We start from the raw sequence: 15,931 nt of genomic DNA, 5'->3' as shown, positions 1-15,931 counted from the left end.
TTTTATTATTATTATTATTATTGGTTCTCTTGAAAATGGTATAAAAATTTGGAGGGCACACGGAACTTTTGTACAGGGGTAAAGATTTTATGAAGTTACTGTTTTTCAAGCTTTTTGGATACTTGAACGATACTGAGTATCGGTTGCACATCTATATATATATATATATATATATATATATATATATATATATATATATATATATATATATATATATATATATATATTATATAATTTTTTTTTGAACATTTAAATAAGCCTGACGTATATTTACATGCCCGCAGAATATGATGGAGATTTGTCTTACAAATTCAACAAATATAAATGTAAACATGCTCCAGTGTTTTCAATACTAGTATTGGGTAAGATTCAACATTGCAAAAATGTAATCAGCAAAGGTTTGCTTTGCATTCAATTCAACAGTCTTGGAAAATGGAGATATTTCTTTGCAAAACATAGTCGTGAGGATGCACTATCCCATGTCACTCACCATACGAGGATTGTGTTTGTTTGTATGGTGTCTTTTTATGCTGCATGGAACCAATGGCTATTCAGCAACGGAACCAACTACTTTACGTGACTTCCGAACCACGTCGAGAGTGAACTTCTATCACCAGAAGTACACAACTCTAACCCCTCAATGGAATGCCAGAGAATCGAACTCGCGGCCACCGAGGTGACAGGCCAAGAACATCCCGATCACGCCACTGAGACGCTTTCTTTTTTTTTTCTTACAAGGTTTGTGAAAGAACGCTTAACCGTAATACATACAACTGTGAAAAAATGAGTATGTGTACTATGTATACCCAAGCAACCAACCATCAATTTCAAGTTGTGTTGCCTTTATTACAATGTATATATATATATATATATATATATATATATATATATATATATATATGTATATGTATATTATATATATGTATATATATATATATATATATGTATGTATAGTGTATATATATATATATATATATATATATATATATATATATATATATATATATGCATCAATGTACACATGCGCTTTTAACAGCCACAATGACATCTGAACTCCTGGATGAACTCCAGTGAAAGCCTTGAAAACCTGAAGGGGAAACAAATGCAGAAATTGTGGCTATGAAAAGCACGTCTTGGCGAACGTGGACAAGTAGATCCTATACATGTATGAATATGTGTACAAAAACAACTAAAACACAGCTTAATCATGCATCCGGCGCTAGATTTCTTTATACATGTAGCAGGAGCCCCTAGCTGGGAATTGGTTGTTTCCATATACACTGCAATATGTGTTTATGTACATTCATTTCTGACTCTCCCCCTTAAGGTATAATCATCCACGGGGGCAGCCATGTCGTCCATTTTTTGGCAAAGTGTCTAATTATGCTCTTTTTTTTTTTGGCGTTATCTGCATCGCCGGTGATTTTATCATTGACTTCTTTTTTTAGCAGAGTATCCAATCTGTCTCTCTCACCATCCAGGATGTATAGAGAGAGATACATCAGGTCAATGACGAAATCACCGTCTATGCTGACAACTAAAGTGAAAAAAAAGGCACACGTATTCATCACTTTGTCAAAAAAAAATGGACGATGTTAATGTAACAAATGACGTAATCTATATTACATTCATTCACTCCAACTTTCCCAGCAGCACGTTTCAATAACACTAAAAAAAAAAAAATTCTGTAGCATTTTAGAATGCTGGCTAAAAATCTTCGGTCGATTGCTGTCTGCGACAAATTAGGACCGGCGGAACAACTTTGGCTTCTTTTGACATTATTTAAAAGGGGCGGGGCTGAATTCGCCGTATCTTTGGTGGTTTACGATACGCAGTGTCACAATTTATTAAACATTTGGCACAGAAGAATCGATGTGATAAACTGAGATCATTTTTGGGTTGAATCAGGGGAAAGGAAGATCAAATGAATTTGGCACTCGTGCACCAGCATAGTAAACATGCTATTTAAAAAAATAAAATAAAATTTAAAAAAAGGCGAGGTCAACTATAAGGAAATCTGTGTACTGTGATTGGCTAAACTATTTCTCCATTGTACTGTACATTGTTTGTAAGAGTAAATATGTCTAAGCAATCGATTGTAAATATTTCTTACGTATAAAGTGTTTTTTTAAATGCTTTCGTGGCCACGTACATACAAAAAAGGGTACAACTGCTAAAATGGAGTATTTACACAGACAGTCTGTATACTGTACCTGTATATACAAAGTGGCTAACGCACTCGCATGCTAAATATTTCGAGGGTGACTCATGCTTCTTTGGTCGTCGGAAATCTGTTAAAAAAAACATTTCCAAAATACAATAAAAGGTTTTACAAACATTTAAGGAAGGAAAAACTACAGTATCTAATTTCATAGAACTTAAAAAAAACAAAGGCATTTTGTAACGTACTTCTCCATGCAGTCTGTAGTTGTTTTGATAATTCTGACTTTAGATGAGAAAAAGACTAGGAAGATGAAAAGGCCAGATACGAGTTAAAGTTAAGTTAAAAATCTATACATTCATGCTCAACTTTTACAGTCTTTGAATGAAGAGAACATCATAAGGAGACATGAGTTTTTTTTTTTTTAGTTAAGAAAAGGAAGGTGGGAGCCAGACATTTGCAGAGAACTCTATAAAATATTCACCAAAGTCTGACAAAGTGACATAGAGGTTATTTGATTCTGTGTTTCTGGAATACCGAGCGCCTCGTGATAAAATCCTTGTATACTATTTTGTCCTTCGTCACTTTCACGTACAATTCATAGGGCGAAAAATCACCAGTCTCTTTGGTGAGTATCTTTAATTGTGTTTATCTCTGTCATACCCACCTGACTGGTATAAACTGCTCATGACTGGAAAACTCCAGCAATGAACTAATTATCAGTTAATTCTACAGACGTAGGAGTTTGATATACAAACAGTGATGGGGAACATTCAACTGTCAGTTAGTAAGCCTTTCAGAGTTATCAAGTGAGTACGAAATCTATTGTAAATAAAAGTATTTTCTTTACAAAACTATGTACAAGAATTCTTTGATAAATCAGCTAGTACGGTTTATACCTTGAGATTATGCTAACGTCAGTCGGTTCTCTTTCCCGCACAAGGCCAAATATTGTGCAAAAAGTTTCATGCCAATTCTTGAACACAATCTAGCAGCCAGGTTTCAGCGAGACTGGCCATCCATTACAGGTATTATACTGATGCTAATTCCTGCATATCTGGCAGCTCCCTAACAAGAACCTATCAATCTTGCAATTGTTACTCAGCATATGCAATGAAGCTTGTGGGGGGGGGGGGGTTATAAATGCACCTAATAAATGCAAGTTCATGATATGCAATCAAGGATTTTTAAGGCAACGTCACACGACAGATCTCACCGCCACGAATATGGCATGACAGAATCCAATTGAACTGGTCCTTCCCGCCCTTCGAGAAGAGGCGAGTCATCACCAGGGCAGCGGACGGGCAATTTAACAACGTGAGCACTCAATCATTAACTACGGCAGCTCTTAGGAACTCCTCCACACGACTTTTGCAGCCATCAGGAAACTCGGAGACTGTATTGCGAACGTGGATAACAGATTCTTTGGCAAACGAGACAAGGTGGGGCCTCGAGGGTGGTAGAAACCAGGGTTAATAGAGTACAGGGTTAGAGCGTCACGTCGTTGCTGCGCATATCTGTGACGTCATTGGTAGGTGGCCATAAAAGAAAACCAAGAAAACAAATAAATTAAGGGTCACTATGGAAATTGTTTGCACACACCCATTACCTATCTCTTTCACGACCTTGTGTGAGAGAGGTCCCCGTTAATCTCCAGGTATTGGAAGATAGTTTCCTTGTTCTTCACTCTGGTGGGGTCAAATACTGACTGATGACTTTTTTTTAACCTAAACCTCAGTCAGATCAGCCACGTGACGTCATGCGCGAGATTGTCCTATTTTGGTCCGAAGCGGTCTAACCCTGTGCTCTATTAATCCTGGCAGAACCCTTCCCGCGAACTCTTCAAACGCTTGTGTTGTACTGCGAATCCCGAGGCAAGTGGGGGAAAGTTCCGGCGTGATACTTCGGCACAGCCCCAGTTGCCGATCGCAGGCTGATTGACCGCCCGACGGGATGTCGCGCGGGACTTGTGCCATAGATATTTGGTCTTTCGCCGAGGTGGCACGCTTTAGGCCCGGTCGTGCGGCCGTAAATATCGTGCAGTAACCCTTGGTGGTGGCTCGGCATCGCATGGTCACCCTGCGGGATGGGCGGCAAGGGAATCTGCGGCGCTTGTGGGAATTTGTGAGGGCTGCAAGAACCAGAGGTCGTGCGGCCGTATATGCTGCTCTGTGGGTTGTGTGTGTTGACTCTCGCCCCTGGTCTGTTCATGTGGCCATATATACTCTGGCCACCATTGTAAGGTTTGGGGTTGCCGACCGTCTGCCCTGGGTTGAGCGTCGTCGCAGGATTCATAGGCACAGGCGAGTTACTCGCACTGTTGCTTGCGCTGCTCGTGTTAGCGCTCTGGTAACCGCTCGAGCTTGCGGACTGCGAACTGTTGAAGGTGTTTTGTGCCATGGCCATGAGGTCCTCGTTGAAAGCCTTCTTCTTCGTGTCTTGTTGGTCGGTGAAGGAAGTTAGAGCCCTCGTTCCGTAGATTGGATCAACGGGGGGCTTGATGTCTTGAGCCAGGCTCCTCTGTCGACGGATAACAACCGTCGATTCTGTGGCCGGGTAGAGAAGTGAGCCTGGCACTGGCGACACGGTGCCAGCAGCGGCGGCGGCGACCTTCCCACCCCCGGGACAGTAGCCGTAGGGGCTACTGGGCGAAGAATTCATAGGAGGCCGTTGCATCGACATGGCTTTAGGAGGGGTCAGGACCTGATTGGGGTCAGGGGGAAGTTGGGTCAAGTCGTCAACGCTATTTGACCTGAAATGCGGGAAGAAAATTGGATCATTAGCATTTTATTAAATTGAATATTTGCTATTTCTGTGGCAGAAGATCTTCCTTTAAGGGAATCCAAACATGGGGCTCTCTCACTCCGAAGCACTAGACTACAATTCCAGTATTGCCAGTACCAACCAACTCACCTCTGCTTCAGCAAATCTGTCGCACCCGAGAGGACCCCTGACTCCTCCGAATTTTCGGGAGGGGTGTTGGAGGACGTCGTGGACACGGAGTCACTGCGCTGCGAGCGCTCCTCCTGAACCATGCCGGAGTCATTACTGCGGGTGCTCCGAGGTGTCATGGGGGCCCTGGGTGAGAGAAATTAAAGATCTTTTTATTTCAGGGAGATTTCATGCAGTCAGTCCTGATTCCAGACCCCGATGAATTGAGTATGTAGAACAGAACATAGCACTTAGGTTAAATGCCAATCGCTGGGACCCATGAGGTCATTCGGCGCTGAAACTAAACTGAGAGAAGAGAGGTTTGAAAGGCGTAACAGGAGGAAAACCTCAAAGCAGTTGCCCTATGAATCAAGTATTAGGATGAGGGTGGAAAGCAAGATGAAGAGAGAGAATATGAACGGAGGTACAGTAAAAGGAAAGAATCCCGTCTGAAAGCCAGATGAAACACATCTCTGAACCACGAAACTGTTAAACATACAGAATACCTCACTGACTATATCGGATCTTAGGGAAATTAACAATTATGAAAATATATTCATGATCACCACTTTCTCTCATTAAAGGGGAAAAAACACGAGAAAAAGAGGAAACAAACCTGGTTCTCGAGGACGTGAGAGGCTACTGGACTGCGCATGTGCAGATATTCGGCATCTTCATAATCGGGGACAGTGTGGGCATCAGAATTCTGAGATGAAGCGCGTTCTTCTATGGCACGCTGGTACGCCAAGATCTATGGCAACAAGAACAAGTTATTACGTGAGAAAAAAATCTTCATAAATATCAAAATTTCATGCGCAAATGACAAATCTTTACAACTATTGCTGTATTGTATTATTATATTACGTCCTTATGAAAGGGAAGATGTATAATGATCTTTCCATTTCTTTTTTTATCAATTTTCTTGGATATACCTTTCTCTGACTGACTCGCGAAAAATGGAATAAGAACGAATAAGAAATATCTTTCCACGGTTAGAATCTCACCCACACCAACGACACGACTGGAATTAGTGGCGAGTTAATAAAAAAATTAATTTTCCTAAACAGGATGGGCTCGAGTCCCTCAATGGGAAAGGAATTTCTTCATCCATTCCCCCTTTGGATTCCAAGGCTTCCACTAGAAAGCACTTCCCAAAGATAGCAGGAAGAGGAGACTCTACGACTCTGCGTATCTCTCATCCTCACCTGTTGCCTGTCCACGTAGCGGGGGTCTTCTTGCTGGCGGCCGTTGGCGGGTGGCGCCTCCGTCAGTATGGCGTAATCCCCGGCCTCGTCGTCTGAGTCGGAGAGCGTCGTGGCTCGACGGTAAGTTGACTTTTGGATCTTGGGCGACTTCGCGGCTCTGGCCCTCCGGCTGGAGTTGACGAAGGGGGGAAACGTGACAGGAAATGTTAATATGCGCTGCTACTGTTATTTGATATATATATATATATATATATATATATATATATATATATATATATATATATATATATATATATATATATATATATATCATATATATATATATATATATATATATATATAGTATATATATATATATATATATATATATATATATATATATATATATATATATGATATATATATATATATATATATATAATATATATATACGGGTAAAATGTCCTGTTACAACAGAATTCCATCTAATAAAAGGAGTTCATAAAACGCCAAAATATAGAGAGAAATTATTTATATATACAATATATATATATATATATATATATATATATATATATATATATATATATATATATATATATATAGAGAGAGAGAGAGAGAGAGAGAGAGAGAGAGAGAGAGAGAGAGAGAGAGAGAGAGAGAGAGAGAGAGAGAGAATAGGTGGAAAAAAAATAGAAACATGTAGTGTAATAAAAAAAAAACAGATGGAGAGAAATTGGGATTAAATAATTACACAAACCATTAACTTGCAAGGTATCATTCCTCACAGAAGAATGTTAAATTGCGAAGAGAAACAAGGGGAGTATAATAACCTGCAACTGGAAATAACGAATAAAGTGATAAACAGATAAACACATAGACAAACATTTACCTAAACCAACTGCAGTTGAAAAATAAGTTATATAAATGAAACAAATCACCACATAAAAGGTCTGTTTACTAAAATACAGTTGAAAAAAAATTAAACCTATACAGAAACAAAAATCAACATAATTTTCGCAGGACAAAAATCCATTACTAAAAGTGAAGCCAAAAAGGTAAATCCCAAAAAACAGAGAGAGAATTTTCCTAACAGAAATCAATGACTAAAAATGAAGACAAAAAAGTAAATAAAAAAACACAGAAAGAATTTTGAAGAAAAAACTTAAATCTACAACTGCACAGGAAGGTCACAAAAGAATAGTGATGGAGAGTCATCACCTGAGGTCAAGAGGAACTCACCTGGGGGAGCTCAAGAGTCCCTCCTCGTCGAAGGTGACCTTAGCTCTTGGCGAGGCCGTTTTGGAGGCCGAGTTCGACCTCAGAGGCTGACTGGGCCTCAGCCAGTAGATCTCTTCTTCCTCGCCCCTGGAGCGTTTGTCCTGGTGAGTCTGGAAGGTCACACAGACGAATGAGGATGAGTATCACGAAATGGTTCTTTTCATTCTTTATTCCTGCCTTATTGATGCTTTGATTCATGACATTATTATTGCTTAGATTAATGAAACGACAAACGAATGATGATTTCTATCGCAGAACATATAGATACTGACAGGAAAAGGTCTGGAAGGCGTAACAGGAGGAAAACCTCAAAGCAGTTGAAGCACTATGAATCAATCGTTAGGAGAGGGTGGAGAGAAAGATGGGAAAGAGAGAATAGGAATGGAGATGCGGTAAAAGGAATGAAAGGGGTTGCAGCTAGCGGCCTAAGGGATGCTGCAAAGAACCCTAAGTAAAGCCTACAGTGCACCGTATGAGAGGTACACTGACGGCGCTAGCCACAACGGGAGTGTTTGTTAAGATCTTCAATAACACGGGAGGCGTACGAAGCACGAACCTTCTGTATAACATTCATGATGGCCTTCTTCGGTCCGTTATCATTGATGGCATAAGCCTTCCCGGACCCCACGATGAGCAGAGGAGTGTGGGGCTGAGTGCGAGGGTCCCCGGAGGCCAGTTCCACGTCATTGACCAATTTGATGGAGCGCGCGGAGGAGACGCAGGCCCTGGCTACCGTCACGCGGAGTTTGAAAGTCCAAGTCGTCTGTTGGAGGAGGAAGAAGAAGAAGAAACAACGTCATATTATTATTCATTAGATAAACGGCTATAAACCCCTACTCCTACGGAACAAGCCTACAAAAGGGGTACACTTCTGGATCACAATGAACTAGTGCTGCCTAACCAAAACCAACTCAACCTATTGATTGATTATAGACTTTTGGCATACATGCCAAGCACTGGGGCAACTAAGGCCATTCAGCGTTGAAAGGGAAATGGACAGGGACAAGGTTTGAAAGGTTTAACAAGAGAAAACGTCGCAGTTGCACTATGAATCGTTACGATAGGGTGGACAGTAAGATGGAAGAAAGAGAATATGAATGGAGGTACAGTAAAAGGAATGGAAGGTGTTGCAGCTAGGGGCTAATCTAACCTAACCTAAGCAAAGCAGCCTTATACCTTGTCAACAGGTAGGGTAATGGTAGGGTATTGCTGCTAAGTTTGTCTCCCTTAAAGAGCTACAACACCAGAATAAAACGAAAAATTCTATAGGAAAAGGGAAATTCAATATTTGAACCGCGTGGAAAGTTGCCAGGATAGTATCAGTAGTCTTGGAGTTGCCCCACACGATTACCTTGAAAATCTAATGAATGAATGGATCTACAGATCAGATTTGTAATAGATGTAGGGAATGTCTTATGATGTATAATGTGTAAGAATGTTTATTTACCGAACCCCCAACTGAACCACACAGGTTCGATCCCGAGGTGAGTCAGGAATTGATTTCTGTTCCACACGTGATTGTGTGTTGAGTATTACTGCGTTCTATATGTATATTATCACACATATCCACAGGTGGAAAATGAGAGGCGGGGTGAGGATCCTGACCGGTTTCGACTTTATTTCCAAGCCATGGACAAACTAACCTTCACAGTCAAGAAGAGCCAGAGAACGATCCACAGGAAGAGGTGGACAATAGAGCCGATGACAGCAGCCAGAACGACGGCGTCCAGGGATCCCCGATACACGAGGGACATATCCCACAGGAGAGGTCCGTGGGTTACGCCCAGGGCCACCAGCACCACAAGGGCCGCGCAGTGAGGCGCGTACGGCCTCACGACGCATGGTTCGTTTTCATACTGGAATGATACGAAATTTGTAATCTGGATATTATTTTGTTTTGTGTGTGTTATATATATATATATATATATATATATATATATATATATATATATATATATATATATATATATATATATATATATATATATATATATATATATATATATATATATATATATATATATAAAATATTTTTTTTAAGCCTTCTGGAGAGGGTCTTGACTCTAAGTTTATAAATTTTCATCTTAGACAAACGTCATCTTTCGTATGATTGACGGCGTGATGTTGATTTTTTTTTTTTTTTAATACTTTTAATCTACAAGGAAAAACCCTTCCACTTTTTCGACAGGGAAAACTCCTCATACGGATTCTGTAAGGAAAACTCCATCTTACTTAATTTTTTTAAAGAAAAAACCTCAAGAGTTATTCCGCGAGCAAAAATCGATGAACTTTTTTCTACAAGGAAAACCCCTTTGACTTTTTTTGCAAGGGATATCCCCTTGTCTTTTTCTTAAAAGTAAAAACCATTTGACTTTTTCTACAAATTAACCTCCCTTTGACTTTTACTACAAGGATAACCCCTTTGAATTTCTCTTCAGAAAACATCCCTTTGACTTTTTCTACAAGGATAACCACTTTGACTTTTTCTATAAGAAAAACCACTTTGATTTTTTCTACAAAGAAACCCCCTTTGATTTTTTTTACAAGGAAAACACCTCTTCAACTTTTTCTCTTCAGAGACCACCCCTTTAACTTTTACTACAAGGATAACCCCTTTTGACTTTTTCTACAAGGAAATCCCATTGAATTTCTCTTCAGAGAACACCCCTTTAACTTTTACTACAATGATAACCACTTTTGACTTTTTCTACAAGGAAACCCCTTTTCATTTCTCTTCAGAGAACGCCCCTCTTGACTCTTCCCTACAAGGAGACCCCCTCTGACTTTTCCTAAAACAAAAAGGCCAACCCCTGTTGACCTGTCACTCACTGTGATGTGGTAGCGCTGCCTGCTCTTGATCAGAAAGTTGGTGAACCTGTGGTAGCCGTAGAAGTAGATGGCAGAGGAAGAGACGGTCACGACCATCACGGCTGCCACCATGAGTCCAACGGTGGCAGGCAGGTCCAAGAGAAAGCTCTCCCCTCCGTGCAGCTCCCCAGTTCCTCCACACACGTGCAGCTGAAGGTTGAAAAGGCCAAGACATTATTTTCAGCAACGTGTGGTGTAACCCACTGACTGATTCTGCTTTACCTATACAGGTGTGTGTGTGTGTGTATCTATATATAAAGTATTATACCTGTATATCCCAATAATATATATATATATATATATATATATATATATATATATATATATATATATATACACTATAATAAAAAAATCTACCTTTCCAAAACACAACTTCAAAATGTGTGATACACCAAGTTACCCAGCGCACACTAATAATAATAATAATAATAATAATAATAATAATAATAATAATAATAATAATAATAATAATAATGAACCGAACACAAAAACTTCTTTCAGTTTTCTTCTGAAGATGGGAAAAGAAACCCCACAAGACTATTGAGTATAACATATTTACTTGCAAGTAATATTAAAAATAATAACAGTCTTACCTTATAGAGTATGGTGAAAGCAGAGATGGTGAGTATAGTGTGGATGCCATTGAGCATCAGCTGGAGAGAGAAGAGGAGGCCAAAAGCCTTGTTGGTATGCCAGAACACGGACGGGTACCTGTACCGGGTAGAATTATACGAGATGCCATCAGTGTTGATTTAGAATTGCTTTGTCCTTCGAGGACGCTCAAAATCCCTTTTTATTTTGATTATTTATTCTTTTCTTTGTCCAGGTTCCTGAGTTAGTATAGTTGTTTTTTTCTAGATTCCTGAGTTATTATGGTTTTGGGATTTTTTTTTTTTTTGTCCAGGTTCCTGAGCTATTAGAGTTTTTTGGATTTTTTTTGTCCAGGTTCCTGATTTGTTATAGTTTTTTGGATTTTTTTTCCAGGTTCTTGAGTAAGCATAGCTTTTTTTTTTTTTTATCTTTTTTTATTAAGAGATTTTTTGTGGGGGTTTCCCGTGAAAGCAAAAGGTCTCCAGAATTAAGTATGTTTTTATTAATTTCAATTTCAAAATATATTTTTTGGTGTGGCGGGGAGGGGGTCTGTTTCAGGTGAAAGAAAAAGTACTCAAAGTTAAGCATTTTTTGGGGGAGGAGTGGGGCCAGGGGGGGGGAGGGGGGCTGTTTCACGTAAAAAGAAAAGGTACCCCTAGTCTCTTACACAAGGTGCCTGCAATAATACAAATAAATTATAAAAAAACAAGAAGAAAAGTAGATGATGTTTTTGCTTTTAGGAGCAAAGGCTGTCGTGAGGAGCGACCTAGTACCCTTTTCCAGCCCAGGCCTACAGAGAGGTAAAAAGATACAAGGAGAAGTTACAGGGTTGAATCACGATGGATAGATTATTTTGTCTTTCATAAGATGGAAAATGATTGAGAATCAGAGAAAACAGAAGCTTCTCAGAAAGCGAATTCCGAAGCCTGTCCAAAGAAGGGACGAAACACTCACAGAACTGGAAGAGAGAGAGAGAGAGAGAGAGAGAGAGAGAGAGAGAGAGAGACTTTCCCCGTACGAAACTATTCATTATTTTATGAGTCACTGAGAGCAATAACGTCAGATCTGGCTTTCGGAACTGCCGAGTTGAAAACGCCCACCCGTAAAGGGGGCGCTGAAATGGTAAAGTAGAAGGAGAGAGAGAGAGAGAGAGAGAGAGAGAGAGAGAGAGAGAGAGAGAGAGAGAGAGAGTAAACACCTCTCCCACCTTATCAGGAAGTAAACAAACCAGCGTGATTCATCCCCTGAGGAAGAAGAAGTGTCTCTTTTGGTGGGAATTACGACCGGGAGGAACGACACGAACGCCCACCACCCTGTCCCATCTCTCCCCCTTACCTGATGGCGAACACCAGCAAGGCGATGGTGTAATTCAGCAGTTCCGGCGACAGCGGGTGCCACTGCCCGTCCTCCGGCAGCCTGGCAGCCGTGGGAAGACTCCTGTAGGAGCCCTTGGTCTTGAGGGCCTTCGTCTTGCGCGAGGCGTCCTTCTTCTTCCCTCGACTCTTCTTGGGGTTCTTCTTGTCGCTCCTCCTGTGCTCGGCTGTCGGACCCCCTCCTCCTCCTCCTCCTCCTTCTTCTTCCTCCGTCTCCTCCTCTTCCTCATCTAGTAGCTCATTATCAAATTCTTCCGCTTCTTCTTCTTCTTCGGGGTCGAATTCCTCTGCTTCCGGGTTGACCACAAGCGACTCTTTAGACTGAAGGGCTTGCATCTGTGGCAGGGGCTTGATGACCGGGTTGAAGGTGATGGCGTCGGGGTTGAACGTCGTCGGGGCAGGGATTTCGGTCGGGATGCCCCCTCCCCCGGTGGCATTGATGGGGCCCCTGAAAACCACCAGCCGGTCGTTGTGGGGCACCAGGAAGTCCAGGTCTGTTCGCCAGATTTCGTCTGCAAAAAAAAAAAATAAATAAATAAAATAAAAATAAAAATAAAATAAAATAAAATAAATAAAATAAAATCAAAGAAAAGAAAATAAATTAAAGATGTTTTGTGACTGGAACCTTTTACTGGACTAATTTATTCTATATCCTCATCTGTTCATTTATTAATTTATCTCTTTTCTTCTCTAATAATTAGATAATAATTGACCTCTTCTTTTTGTATTTCCTATCATTATCAGCAACTTCTTACAAAAGAGGTTTGAATTTCAAGTCAACTTGTCCTCTTCGACACAAATAAAGGTTATCCCCTGAATAATAATTTAAAATAATGCAATCCGAGTGGATCGTTATTGTTTGTCCGCCCCGGGTGGGGGCCCGGTGTAGGTGGGGGATCGGAAAGGTAGGGGACACATGACACATCCACCCTCCTCATGCAAACCTGTTTGTTCGCCCTCAGTGAGGCCGGGGTAAGTAGGGGATCGGGAGGGTAGGGGAGACACGACGGGCAGCGCCAGGTTCTAGGGCAGCGTAGCGCTCGCCACCGAGCTCATAATAATAATAATAATAATAATAATAATAATAATAATAATAATAATAATAATAATAATATTAATAATAACATTAAAGTTAGCAGGTGTATATTCTTTAAACGATTTTTTTTTCAGTTATAAAAAGATTCTTTGCAAACATGGAAAAGGGGAAAAGGCTACAGTAAAAGCCTTAGTAATTTAAAAAAATTAATCTGGAAATGTGTTTATACAGCACCACAAAAAAACAACACCTAAAAAAATATAAATAAAAAATTAAATAAAAACTCTACGGATCTCACACATACATTACAATAGGTAAAATGTATCAAAGAAAACGTTCAACCTCAGCCCATTTCAGGGGATACTGCTCAAGACGATTATGACTTCCGCTACACATTCATCTCCGCTGAGTAAATAGCAATGAATTCCAGCGCCCAGCCTTCAAACACCCCGAAGACAAAGAACGGTTTATTTGCGCCCAGAATTGAGGACATTATGTCGAGAGCATAAAAAAAGGAGAAGACAGAGAGAGAGAGGAGAGACGAGAGATGAGAGAGAGAGAGAGAGGAGAGAGAGAGCAGAGAGAGAGAGAGAGAGACGAGAGAGAGAGAGAGAGAGAGAGCCAGGATGCGAATGACGGTATATTTGTTTTTCGTTCCGTTTTCTATAATGCGACGTCAAAAGGAAGGATTTAGAGATTAAAATAACCCTTTCGTTTGTGAGGGAATTGTACTTTTGATTCTGGTGCCATTAAATAATTAATTATATGTACGCGTAATATAACACTACACACACACACACACACACACACACACACATATATATATATATATATACTATATATATATATATATATATATATATATATAATATATATTTGTGTTTCACAGGGTGTACTCTATAACAAAGAATGTTCCACTACGACACAAGACGCCTTCCAAGGGTCCATTGAATTTCAATAACATCCAAAGTCAGTTGAGGGTACGACTTACTTGAATAAAAAAAAAAAAGTAAAAATAAAATAGGAAATATCGACTTAACAATACGAATAAAAACGGAAACGACACGAAAGAGTAAAATTACCTTTTCAAATAAAACGTAAAAGACGAGCGAGGGCGTATACAACAAGGAAAAAAGGGCCGCCCATTCCAATAAAAGGGAAAGAGGGCGCTCGGGCGTTCCCCCCTCCCCTCCCCTTCCCCTTCCCCCCCTCCCATCCGACCCAGCTGCAGGGCTTACACGGACTATTTGTCTTGGAGATTAAATTTCTTCCGATATGGAACCAATATTCCGCCCTAATTTTGGGGAGGGCTTCGATATCTGTAAATTTCACTACATACATGGGGATGACAGGTCGTAGCTACACTTTAGAAAAATTCTCTCTCTCTCTCTCTCTCTCTCCTATACGCCCACACATTACATACATACACACACACACATACACACACACACACACACACACACATATATATATATATATATATATATATATACATATATATATATATATATATATATATATATATATATATATATATACTTGATCACAAAGTATATAAGACGTGATGCTATGTATATTTGGCTATCTCGCTTTTCATTTTTTTTCCTTCGTGGCAAAACCTTTATATATATATATATATATATATATATATATATATATATATATATATATATATATATATATATATATATATATGTCTTTCTGCGTTCTGCATACGCAACAACAAACAGAGTCGGACAAGCAACATCCTTAGGGAACGCTCCTCGTAAACAAATGGTCAATAAGCGCCGAGATCGCCTATAAACCAGCGATATCCAGCCACCCCGTTCTCCCAGGTCTTCTCCCATTTTTTTTAGGCCTAACAACGGCGGGAGTCAAATGCCGTTGCAACAGCTCAAAATTGGATTCCGCTCCTGCATAATTGATAGGAGGCCTACAGCAATCTGCCCCGAGTCGGCTATCTGAGTCTCGACTATGGCCAAGCGTATGCGATGCTGTCAAATCAAAACATAGCAAAATTAATTGATGAAATGGGCGGAAGAGATAGAAAAAATAAGCGAAAACGTAAATATACTGATGAAGTGAGGGAAGAGATATATATATATATATATATATATATATATATATAGATATATATATATATATATATATATATCTATATATATATATATATATATATATATATATATATATATATTATATATATATATATATATATATATATATATATATATATATATATATATATATATAATTTGATAAACGAGAGAAGTTCAAAATAAGGACAGAATACTTACACAACAAAAATAAATAAATAAAAATATAGAAAAAAGACAAAATGGATATATACACGTAATTTGATAAATATGGAAGGGCCAAAGCCCCCAGAAAGCGAGCATACTAAAAATTAAAAAAAAATAATATAAATTCATAAAAAAATATGAGGTTAAAAATAAAAATAAAATGAAAAACTGACACCGAGACGAGCTTAAAAGTATGTTGAATT

General features: G+C 39.4%; 1 protein-coding gene across 1 annotated transcript in view; it reads right to left on the bottom strand.

The window, feature by feature from the left end:
• Positions 1 to 973: 973 nt before the first annotated feature.
• Positions 974 to 15,931, bottom strand: part of LOC135214323 (uncharacterized) — a 182,839-nt gene continuing 167,881 nt past the window's right edge. Inside the window, exons 5-14 of the mRNA XM_064248516.1 lie at positions 12,352 to 12,901; positions 11,019 to 11,136; positions 10,387 to 10,575; positions 9,201 to 9,413; positions 8,114 to 8,320; positions 7,519 to 7,667; positions 6,298 to 6,466; positions 5,689 to 5,843; positions 5,075 to 5,239; positions 974 to 4,913 (exon numbers count right to left, since the gene is read on the bottom strand). Of these exons, the coding sequence (XP_064104586.1) occupies positions 4,004 to 4,913; positions 5,075 to 5,239; positions 5,689 to 5,843; positions 6,298 to 6,466; positions 7,519 to 7,667; positions 8,114 to 8,320; positions 9,201 to 9,413; positions 10,387 to 10,575; positions 11,019 to 11,136; positions 12,352 to 12,901 (2,825 nt within the window). The 3' untranslated portion in view covers positions 974 to 4,003. The remainder of the gene's footprint in view (positions 4,914 to 5,074; positions 5,240 to 5,688; positions 5,844 to 6,297; positions 6,467 to 7,518; positions 7,668 to 8,113; positions 8,321 to 9,200; positions 9,414 to 10,386; positions 10,576 to 11,018; positions 11,137 to 12,351; positions 12,902 to 15,931) is intronic.

The sequence above is a fragment of the Macrobrachium nipponense genome, chromosome 45 (genome assembly GCF_015104395.2).
Source record: "Macrobrachium nipponense isolate FS-2020 chromosome 45, ASM1510439v2, whole genome shotgun sequence".
Lineage (NCBI taxonomy): Eukaryota > Metazoa > Arthropoda > Malacostraca > Decapoda > Palaemonidae > Macrobrachium > Macrobrachium nipponense.
This window is presented reverse-complemented; position numbering and strand designations above follow the sequence as displayed.